Source organism: Pelecanus crispus, chromosome 3 (assembly GCF_030463565.1).
Source record: "Pelecanus crispus isolate bPelCri1 chromosome 3, bPelCri1.pri, whole genome shotgun sequence".
Lineage (NCBI taxonomy): Eukaryota > Metazoa > Chordata > Aves > Pelecaniformes > Pelecanidae > Pelecanus > Pelecanus crispus.
In genome coordinates this window covers 107,721,004-107,733,223 of record NC_134645.1, presented here as the reverse complement: position 1 = coordinate 107,733,223, position 12,220 = coordinate 107,721,004, and the positions used below count along the sequence as shown (strand labels likewise).

Below are 12,220 nucleotides of genomic sequence, written 5' to 3'. Positions count from 1 at the left end.
ACAAGTGGTTTCTTTCCACTCCTTTGAGAAAGAAGTAGTCTTTGTGTGAACTCCTCTTCAAGGTTAAGAGGATATCTTTACCCCTAATGTCTTAGGTGCCATCGCAACAAGAAATGGGACCTCTGTAAACATTCTTAATGCTAAGAAAAAATCATATGAAAGCAGCTTGAACTGAAGGGCACTGAGTGTGTCTTTCCCCCTCAGCTTCTCTCAGCTGCTTAGCGGAGTTTCTTTCCTTGTATTTATCTTAGTTGCACTATAGATATCTTTACACAATTTTTTGATATCTGAACTAAAATAAACATGTGTTTGAATGGAACACAAAGAAGCCCACCAGAGAGAGAGAAACACCAATCCAAAAAAAACCAAACAACCCCAAACAGGCAAATATCCCAAATTTCCCAAGACTTAAAACTTCTTGAAGATTCTATATATCAAATAAGATACTAATTTTTATAGGAAATAATTAGTATAGATTTTCTTGCTACTTTAGTATAGTGCAGACATGCATTTTGATTTCTCTTCTAAGAAAATTAAATGTATGTCTGGTAACAAGTACTGAAATGAAATGCAAGTAGGTAAACAATTTCATATGGAATTTACATACTGAAAATGAAAACTTTTTGAGCCTTTTGTGTGATTGAGCATCTTTGTTCATATGAATGTTGGCTGCACATAACTGAAAAATAAATGTTCCATAAACAATAATGGTTCAAAATTTATATTCAAATGACACATGAATAAAATTGAGCAACAAATAGAGCATATATTCAAATATGAAAATGAATAATATATTAAAAAAACTCCATTTCATAAGGTAAGGTTTACAAGATGGTAATTCAGAGTAAAATCTTCAACACCAACTATATAGCTTATCATTCTAGCACAATTCTTAGTATATATGGAGCTTCATAATAATTATTATTTTTCAAAGACTATAAACTGAACAATATTAATTTAATTTTCTCTTATTCCAACAAATATCTCTAACCTCATATATAAAAATCATAACTAATTAATTTGAGGACAGACACAGCTAACTTTCCAAATAAGAGTACTTAAAAGGCAGTAAAAAATATATCGGGGAAAAAAGAAAGCTTACATAAAATTAATACATATTATCTTTTGTTTCCTTGCATAATTAAAGTCTGCATCAAGATTAGCAGATTATACTTTTAGTGCATGTTGTCAACTTCAAATCAATTCTGCATGATTTAAAGATGTCAGTAAATGGGACATGGATATAGCCTAACAATACCTTGATAAAGCTAATGGTTAACATATTACTTACTAAGAATTTTAATAATGCACAATTAACAGTCATGTTTTCTTCAAGAACAGAGAAATAAGGAGCTAATTTTCCATTCACACACATGGACACCTATAAAATACCTGAACACTTAAAATTAGGGAAAATAAAATGCTAGGTTCAAAATGAGTATGTGACTATTATTGTAGTGTGTCCTGGTTTCGGCTGGGATAGAGTTAATTTTCTTCCTAGTAGCAGGCATAGTGCTGTGTTTTGGATTTAGTAGGAGAAGAATGTTGATAACATGCTGATGTTTTTAGTTGTTGCTGAGTACTGCTTATGCTAGTCAAGGACTTTTCAGCTTCCCATGCTCTGCCAGGTGCACAAGAAGCTGGGAGGGGGCACAGCCAGAATAGTGGATCCAAACTGACCAAAGGGCTATTCCATACCATATGACGTCATGCTCAGTATATAAACGGGGGGGGGGCTGGCTGGGGAGCAGCGATCGCTGCTCGGGAACTGTCTGGGTATCGGTTGGTGGGCGGTGAGCAATTGCATTGTGCATCACTTGCTTTGTATATTATTATTGTTGTTGTTGTTGTTATTATTATTATTATTGTTGTTGTTGTTGTCATCATCATTATCATTATTATATTGTTGTTATTATTATTACTACTATTTTACTTTATTTCAATTATTAAACTGTTCTTAGCTCAACCCAGGAGTGTTTCTCACTCTTACTCCTCCGATTCTCTCCCCCATCCCATCGGGGTAGAGGGAGTGAGCGAGCGGCTGCGTGGTGCTGAGTTGCTGGCTGGGGCTAAACCACAACATAGTGAAATTTGCACATTTTAAATCAATATGGACTGAAGGAGTTAGGTCCCTTCCCCCTGGAAAAGAGAAGGCTCAGGAGAGAACCTCATCACAGTATTCCAGTACTAAGAGGACAAGGGTTCTCTCTTCACAAGGAGCCACTTGGAGAAGACAAGGGGCAACAGGTACAAGTTTCTCTCAATATAAGAAAGACATTTTTACAGTGAGAACGATCAGTCACTGGAGCAACTTTCCCAGGGATGTGGCAGAGTCCTCATCGCTGTAGTTTTAAAGATAAAATTGGACAGGGTGCTAGATAATCTAGTCTAGGCTCCCTTTCCCACAAAAGGTTGGACTAGTTGATCTTTCGAGGTCCCTTCCAACCTGGGCTGTTCTATGATTCTGTGATTCTATGATATAGGATGGTGCGCACTTGGTTAGCCAACATTCACAGACAAACAGTGTTAAGAACCCAGTGATACTTCTAAGAAAAATCAAGCTGAAAATAGCCTAAGACTTAAATCTAGAATTTCCAGATGTATGGCAAACTCCATACGATATTGGCTTCTCTCTCATCTGTTACTTTCTTTCATCATGAGTTAAAATAAGCCCAGGTTTTTAAAACAACATTAAAAATAGTTTACTTTTTTTCATAAAAACTATATATGTGTATCTTACGTGCATGTACAATGTAGGTGATATGACTTTTTTCAGATATAGAGATACATCCCTTTAAAACAAACAAAAGAAACAAGCTGAAGCTGAGTTTCCCCCTTAATGAAATAAAATCTTATCTAAAACAAGAACCTTCTTAAGAAAATCCATTTAGAGGTGTGTGGAACTATCTGACATTTCAGAAGCATTATGTCAACAGTACCTGATGAGATTCACTTCATAGGGTGGTGATAAAACCATCTCACAAATCAAATACAGCAACAGTAAAAATTTTATAAAATCCAGTCCCAGAGCTTTTCCCAGAAAAGAACCATTCACTCAATTTGAGCTTATAGTTATTGATTTTTAACAACAGCACATTAATTTTAAAAATTACAGTTTACAATACTGTAACACAGTTTATAGTTTATAAACTGTTAAAAAAAAAAATATCCAACCAAAAAACCTACAGTTTAGGGTTACAAGAATAAAAACACAATATGAAAAAACATGCTTAAAACCAGACAGGGTCTCTAGCAAAGGCTTTTTTCACCTACAAGCTCTAAACATTGTTCCTTTACCCTGAACGGCAAAGTAAGGAATTCATATCTTAATTATGGCAAACATACAGTTCAATAATCAGGTTTACATTTTATCTCACAAGACATTTTGATCTTATTTTCTATCATAATTCTAACTATTCCTCTTTCTTATTTTTGTTCTCTAAGAGGGACATGCATTACTTATATCTTGCACTGACTTTAAAGTTTGTATAGCTTGGGGATCAAGCCTTTCAACCCAAGCACCTTGTTCTCTGCCCAGTATTCTGACACATGCCATGTGCTATTAACGATTTGATGAATGAAATGAAAGCATGTGACCACCTACCCACACACCTTGGCAGAGGTGCACTCCATACACGCCGACCACCTCCCAGGCAGGTCAGTTTATTAGCACCTTCCAGGCGATATCCAGGGAAACAAGAAAAGATCAAAGAATCTCCAACACCAAAATGAAAACCAATTCGCCTACTGAAGGCAGGAACACCAGGATCATCACATGGCTCCAGATCATATTCTGTAGACAGTAAAACATAATATATAAATAAATAGGACAAGTTGTCCACAAGGAAAAAAAGAACAGCTTACCAAATTAGTTCCATTGTGTCAGTATGGAACACTTGGAAAACATGTATTTCAGAGTTGTGTTCTCTACTAAAATCCAGTAATGTTTCTATATGTCTATTATGGCTACATATACAGTAATTATGTATCTATTGTGTCCCACCCACACTACATTTATTTTCTTATTTTCAAGGGCTGTAATCAGCTTGTACTGTAAGTGGTTTACTATAATTTTGTTTAATTAACATCCTTTGTATATAATTCTTGGTTCATTTCATCTGAACTCCAAAAGAGCTTTAGAAGTGAGACTTGCAGTTTTAAAAAATCATTATGTAATGAAGAAAATCTAACAAAAAATCAAACAAAGGGTCAGGTCAATGATAAGACACATGACTACATTTTCAAAAAGTGTGCTTGAGTTTCCTAAGTAAAGCTACACTCTTAATCAGGCAATCTCTATTTGCATGCCTTTTAGAAGTCCTACAGGTGTCACCCAATTAAAACCGTGTATATATATATATTTTTAAAGAAATCTCAAGTGCCTAATTTTTTGTCTCTTTTTATAACCATACATCATGAATAATTCAGGTGGAGTCAGAACAAATTAATGGGAAAAAATCAGGGCTGTTACATACAGAGGGACTACACTGAACTTGGGAAATGTCTGAGCCACACATTCCTTAATCCTCACAGAGTATGCTGGGGAAGTATCACTGCATGTTTTTTCTGTTTTGTGGGTTTTTTTCTTCCTTAGATATTCACTACTGACCACTGTTCAAGAAAAGATGTTAAAAAAGATCAACTTTAAGTCTAACCCAAAAAGTCTGGGTTTATATTCTTCAGAATATGATCCAAAAGACTCAAGAGATCACTTAGAAGGGAGACATTTCTGATATCTGATAAGAAAAGCCATTTGCTAAAACATTTACCTTGGAGGTTCGTGGAAGGTAGGGTCAAATCCACTTAGTTAGAGGAAGAAACTCCATTTAGTCAGGGGAAGAAACTAACCCAAAGTTTCTGAATGATTGTTTAAACAGCTGACTTACTGACTAAAATAAAGAAATCCTTCCCTATAGTAACTGCCTTGTGGGAAGGTCCTGAATAATAGAAGGAATCTATAAACCACACCAGTTTCTGCTGGCAAAAGTTATAAGTTTTGAAAACACATGATCTACCACCTCTGCTCAGCACTATAAAGGCTGAGGTAGACATGGAGATACCCTGTGACAGACCTTTAGACCTGGGAATTTTCCTGACAAATTTCTGTATTAGATGACATTCAAAACAGGTTCAGGTCTTCTCACTAAATACTTCTTACTATGAAGAAATACATTCTGATTGTGTGAAAATAAGAAAACAGACTCACCCATTTGTGTCATAAACTGAATGTACCTGATAATATTTCTCAAAATATTTATTAATATAAATGATGGCATATGATGGCTATCTATGTGTATATCAGTTGTAGACAGGGCATAAACCTTTGCTTGTGTTTGAAAAATTCTGTGATCCACACATTTTGTTGCTCTACAATTTTTTCCATTGCATCTGTAATGATATTTTGTGTATTTTTCTACAAGTTACCTAGCCCTCTACCATTTTCAGTTATTTATAAATAAACTATCAGAGATATAATTTAGTATTCGCATTTACATTCCAAACTTGCAAAACTGCTGACTTCTGATTTGGTTAGTCCAAAGTATCCAGAATGAATGAAATTCAGCATTTGGTATGAGTAAATCCAACGCTATTGCTCTAATCAGTGAGGTTTGGGTTTGTTTTTTTTTTTTTTTTTGTATTTAAAATAAGCAAGCTAAATGAGATATATTATTCGTAAGTAGCATGTTCATCTGTAAACATTGCCAGACCTCAACAAAATGTATTGTTTTTCAGTTCTTGAAAAACTATGTCAGAGTTGGATATATGTGTTCCTTATGTACTACTACTACAGAATATCCATGTGCCTGAGCACCTCAACCAGCAGTTGATTCATTCATATGCATATCTGTAAATATTCTACATTCCAGTAATAGAGATAGGCAAAGAAAATTATTGAGAAATGTGTTTTGTATGTCATCTAGTTTTAAAAGACTGTAAATAAGGAGTAACTTAAATTTGTCAATTTTCTTAAAGAGGAATATGTAAAAAAAAAGTAAGAACTTCTTCATGTATCAACAGCTAATTAATCTTAATTATTTTATTTTCATATATTTACATTTTCTATTCCAAAATCAGTCTTCAATTTAGACTCCTCTGGGACTCTGAGTTAGCACACTACTGCTTTTTTACAGTTTCTATACTTCCTTTAGTAAAACAGTATCAGTTAGTTTCTTTCTTCTGAAGCAGTACCTTCTATCTGTGTATTGTTTCCCCCCTTAATTTTCCTCCAAACTTCTTTTTCACACTGTTGATGGTTGTCTGAGAACAGGGAAAACTCCTTAAAACAGTCACATCACCACCATCCTTCTCAATCTGTTAGCCACCTGTATAAACCTAAGGCAGTTTTTTATGATAGAGACTATACAATTTCTATTGACTTTTTTTACTGGTGCTTCATAATGTTTCTGCTATCTGCAAGTAAAAATATTATCTGTAAACAGTTTCTGGATATTTAGCAGAATGGAATTTCTTACCTGAAAATGTTATGTTGAAGCCTTCATAAGAAATCGAAAAATCAGATATAAATCGAAGCTGTGCAGTAAAATTTCCAAAGAGGCCAGCTTTAATTGTAGGGGGTAAGACTGAGCCAGTTAACCTGGCCACTGGTTCTGTGAAGCTGCCATCTTCAGTGATGAGCAAATAGTCATGAGAGCTCTCAAGGTGAAAGGTATGAAAAACCAGCTGTACACCTTTAAAAATATTAAAAAGGGGGAGAAGAAAAGCATTTAATAGGAAGTTTTTCTCTTCCTTTATACACAAGTGACACAGAAAGCAAATCTTACATTACATGGAAAGATTTTTAGAAAAAGTCACACATGGAATCAAAACCTGAAATTCAGAGAATAAAACTTGCAGAAAGCACATAGGCTCAACCAATCAATATGTGTAGTGTGGGTGTTTGTTTAGCTCACCGTAAATCAATAGCTCCCATAAAAGAATTGATGGGATTCAGTGTTATGTGTATACAACACTCTGAAAATCTAAATTTGTATTGTATAGATTTTATTCAAGTTCCTGTATGTCTCTTTTATTTATAATCTCTACCTTGATCTCACTATTAATCTAGGAGACATACTTTAATAATTGGCTAAAATTTTGTTTTATTTTTGCATTTCCTCCAGCAAAATTCTGGTTTCTACTCTAAACTTCAGGGAAGTGCCCATACACAAGGACAAAGCAGATACAAGTTTTATGTAGTCTTCCATATATGCAGATTCATACTTTTTTTGGACCAGCTCTTTACTCAAGACATGGCTGTTTTTTCAGTTACCAACTTCCACTCCAGCAATGAATTAAATTTTGAATTACAGTTAGGTTTTCAAATACAATTATTTAATGCGGGGAACAACATTCTTCTTAGAAAGTCTTTTTATATTTTATATTTAAAATGCCATATGAGTTTTAATCAAACATCCAGTCCATAAGAAGATTTTAAACAGTAGAAACTTCCAATATACTTCTCAGACTATCGCACATAGCAAAGACTTTTCTTGTCATAGAAAGGAGATTGAGGGATATTTTTGTTATGTTTTGATTCAGTGGTATGTAACACATCATTAGTACTTCCTAGGCATTTTTCCTTAGTTCTTTTACAAATTTCCCTAACGGATAAGCTGCCAAACTTAACTGTGTATCAAAATGTTTCTCTACTGTATATATAACATAAAGTTATATAATTTTTGACCCTAATGAGTTAAGTCTGAAATCTAAGGTTACTAATACACGGAGCAAATTTGCTTCTTCATGCTTAATAAAGAAGAAGAGCTATCAACAAGGTCCTGACAGCTTTCACTGAAAAATTTAGTGCTGTTTAACAAGTAACTATTATTTTCATGTATTTTACCTCTTCTACTTTCTGCCCATTTTTCTAAAGGAGACTAAAACACATTTCCTCTGGTAACCTTTAAAAGAATGTTTCCCTTGCAAAATAAACACAAACTAGAAACACCACATTTGAAGATATTTCTTTCAGGAAATTAAATGTCTTCCTCAAAAGAACAGCAGAAAGCACTGATTTAACTCAATTCATAAAAAGCATTTTATTGTTTTTGTGTGTTTGAATTTTTTAAACATAGACATTACATATACATATGCAATTCACATTAGATTCTTACCTTTGCCATGTGACACTTCAATTGTCCAAGTGCAGTTTAAAGAGTTTGGATAAAAATCAGGAAAACCTGGAGAAAGAACAGTTCCACTCTTCCCATGAATATATCCACCACATAAAGCTTAACAAGAGAAAAAAAGGAGGGGGTGAAACCAACAGAAGTTGTACAGAAGTCCTGTTTTTTTATTAAAAAAAAAATCTAGTTAACTTTTTGAACTACCCTTAAAATTAAAAACAGGGTCAAGTATTAAAACAAGAAGTTAATTTATCCAAAGCCATGACGTTCACATTTGACAACAATTTGTTTATTCTTAAATTAGTCCATGAAAGGGAGCTTATTTTTCATCTACAGCCTCTCCTGGTAGTTAGCAGAATAAAAAAAATAAGTAAAGCTTTGTTCCACAATATTGCAAGTATTAATTGCTATTGTAGTAGTATTTAAGAAGATTTTTTTTTGTTAACTAACTCAAAAATCAAGTATCTTGTAGCTACTTGCACTACATATTCCATTTCTATCAAAAATATTTAAAAACAGAATGTGTTTTTTTTCAAATAATAGAAAAGTTTGTCTACTTTATTTCTTCTGTGATGTTCAGGAAAAAAAAGTGTATTTTCCTCTCTTTCAGAGATTCAGATTGTCCCATCATAAGTAATTTATTTGGAACTGAGTATTTTGAAAGACACAAGAACTATGCTAGAAAGCATTTGATGCATACTACCATTTGCTAAACTAGGCTGCTTAAATTTGCATGTCAAATTAATTAAAGTTTAAGATTTGCAGGCTGAATTGCTCACTGATCTTATAAATACAGCATGGCTGTGCTTTTCACTCATTTGTTTCTGTCCAGCTTTTTACGTTGTCTTTTTAAAATATTAATAAACTAAATATTTAACAATAAAGCAACAAAGCACTAAGATGCTTTTAGTCTTCTTCCTTACATAGGGAGATATATGTTGCCGTAAACTAGATGGCAAATATGCATGACAAAATGTTCAATAAAATTGCAGTGTGTGTATATATATACACACATACAAACATGTTGGCATTATAGCCAAAGTTCTTTTTTTCATTTCTTATTAGACCAAGGTGTTTGTTAAAGTTTTGAATATTTTTAAAATTTATTTATTATATATATGTGTAAATAAGTAGAAGGAAAGGAAATGTTTCTAGCCTGGTTTTGCCTGCATATATGTGTTTCTGCACATAGTATGAATGAGAATATGCATGGCTAAAACCACAGTAAATATATGGTTGGTAACATTACTTAGTAATAAATAACATAATTACAGATATCAGGTTCATAATGCCATAAGTCAAGGGTAGTATACATTCATTCAAAATCCCTCTTATTCTGTAAGCATCACAGAAGGAAGAAAAATATTTGACTGTGCAACACTCCTTAAAGCAGATATGAAATATTTACAAATATTTTACATAGTTTTAAGTTTAAAATTTAAAATATGTAAATGATCTGTTTTTATTTAGCTCCCCTAGAAAATTATTTTCATGCTCCACCTTGAGATTATAGTATTTTGAGAATGACACATTACTTAAGAGGGAACTTTAGCCACTGTGTCTCTGTACACAGTTCTATTTCTTCTGGCATGAAACAAAGCAACATGCTTGTCTCTTAGGGGGTTATTCTGCAGATTTAATTTCTGAAGTTGCAATTTTGAGAACATCAATAGTCGGCAGGTGACTGCAAAATGCTCATTTCAACCTCAGTTAAAACTGTCACATTCCAAAAATCTGGGTCACAACTTTTTGAGCCTCAAAAGGCAAATACGCTAACACAAAGATTACCTAAAAGAATGTGAGTTTTATTTTGTCTTTTTAGACAAGTTAATTCAATGTAGTTGAATACATAAGGAAAAAAGAAGAAACTGATTGTAATCCCCGTATGTTGCTTGCCTAGAGGCCTTAGTCCAGAAAGGCTTGAAATTTTCTCTTACACACTTACACTGAAAGTGGGTGATGAACCTGGGAAATAAGGACTGTCTTTCAGTGAGTGAAAATTAACTAGATCTTTCTGTAGTTCAACATTCAGATGCAAACAAGAGTTGAATATTGGTGTTTTAACTCAAAAATATTTTCACAATTTTTAGTACAAAGTAAATTGAAAAAGAATAGGATACTATTCAGGGTCCTACAATAGTTTTCTTCAACCCATTGCAGCAAAGCAAACAGGCAGAAGAAACCCTTAAAACCAGTGGAAGAATACTAAAAATGCTTTGCTCATTTTAAAATTACAGCTTGTAGGAAGATTTGTGACACTGCAAAGTTCATCAGCTGTGCCAAGAACATACAGTCTAAAATTTGATCACAAAATGCAATTGAAAACAATAGTTTGCTTCTGTCCTTGCAGAGGAGGAATAAGTTGTAATGCTTACAAGGTGAGTGAGTTTGAATGGTAGATTAGTTTGCTTTGTAGTGATTAAGAGCTTTTAACGATGTAATAATCTTTTGGTAGCTTATATGTTTTGTGCATGGGGCCAGAAGGCTGTAGTGAGAATTAGAAGCCTGAGTGAGAATAACTGTTCAAATTTAACAAAACAGTTTAAAACAGAGTTAGAAACTGAATTACTTTGCTGAATCTAACTCTAAGTTTGCCCTTTGACATTCCACTGTAATCAGTGAAAACCTTGGACCTGAAAAGGGAGTAAAAAATTCACTAATGTGAGCAATTCACTGAAGCAAGAGCCTTTGTTGGTATGGGCTTGAGTCTTCTCCCTTCACACATTAATCTTTCATCACTGCCTTATAACACAGTAATATCTTAACAAGAAGCCTGATCAAGACAAACATGCTTTTAAAGGTAATCAGTTAGCAACCGGAAGGGAGAAAATATGATGTTTTACCAGGAAGTTTAACGAAAGGTGTTTATTAAAGGAGAATTTTCAGAGATGCTCAGTTCTATCCCTATTAAAATACTTAGCTACATTTGGATCTTATTTTCTGTGGTTTCTGTCAGAGGGATTTTGCAGCAACTATACAAGCATTCCACAAAAAAAATGAGTTGAATGTGTAGCTCACAGAAAAAGAACTTAGAAAAAATCCAATGATAAAAAAGAGCACAGAAATATTTGCTAGTATAGTTCAGCATTTAAAAAAATGTTTCATGAAAGCTGTGGACAGTTTCATATTGCACATCCCCAAAACAATTAATGAACAACACAAAACCAAAAATATGTCAAGCAAATTAATTACACAGGCTGATCATGATCTGGTTTGGTATTGAGTATCCTACATTTTGAGCAATCATTTTGGTATTCAGTATTCTAAGTTTAAAATGTAAGTTAAGCTTACTGGCTTTGGTTTGAAAATATTAGTTGTATGGGACCACTTTCATTCATAGCTGAAGAGTGGCACCCTCTGAGAATTCTGATTTTTCTATTGGTGAACATGTACTTGTAAATTTCACTGTACATTACAGTACTTGACTGAAAGTTGATACAGAGATGTAAAGTAAGGCTTTTATTAACAGTAAAATAATTTTTTAAAAGTATGGATCTTGGTGTAATTGAAGGGAGGCAGTAGCAATGATAAGCTTAATTAGTTCTCAAAAATAGGAGATTAACTTTCTTGGACTTTAAAACTGCCATCTGAAGAACTTGACACTTACCATCACAGCTGGGTAATGCATGATTCCACTGATGGTTTCTTTCACATATGAGTGGTTCTTCATCACTCAGTGTATATCCTGGATCACAGCTAAAAGTTACTGTGGAGCGGATATTGAAGTTGTTACCATGGCGATGGCCATTCACGGGAATCCCCGGGTCGAGGCAGGAATCTGATTCTAGAGTAACACCTGAAACACAGATTTAATTTGTTTATTTCCCCATTTTTTTTCAGACAGTAAACAGAAAAAATCCCAAACAAAACACAAAATGAGTAACACAGGAGGAAGAAAGAGCTCCCAAAAGATACTTGTTAGCTTTGCCTGAGAACTGATGTGGGATAAAAAGCACGTTCTCTGTGTCACTGACTCAAAGCAGTTTTTCAATTTCCAATCTCACAGAACAGAGAAGCCCAAACAAAGTAGGAAACGATTGGAGCTTTAAAGTTTCTTCTGTCAAACAATGAAAAAAAGAGCCAACAAAAGCACT

General features: G+C 33.8%; 1 protein-coding gene across 1 annotated transcript in view; it reads right to left on the bottom strand.

Annotated features, from left to right (window-relative positions):
* The window catches only part of CSMD1 (CUB and Sushi multiple domains 1), a 1,273,929-nt gene that overhangs the window by 301,341 nt on the left and 960,368 nt on the right, over nucleotides 1–12,220 (bottom strand). The window contains exons 18-21 of the mRNA XM_075708500.1: nucleotides 11,734–11,922; nucleotides 8,115–8,231; nucleotides 6,474–6,689; nucleotides 3,605–3,793 (exon numbers count right to left, since the gene is read on the bottom strand). Coding sequence (XP_075564615.1) covers nucleotides 3,605–3,793; nucleotides 6,474–6,689; nucleotides 8,115–8,231; nucleotides 11,734–11,922 — 711 coding nt within the window. The remainder of the gene's footprint in view (nucleotides 1–3,604; nucleotides 3,794–6,473; nucleotides 6,690–8,114; nucleotides 8,232–11,733; nucleotides 11,923–12,220) is intronic.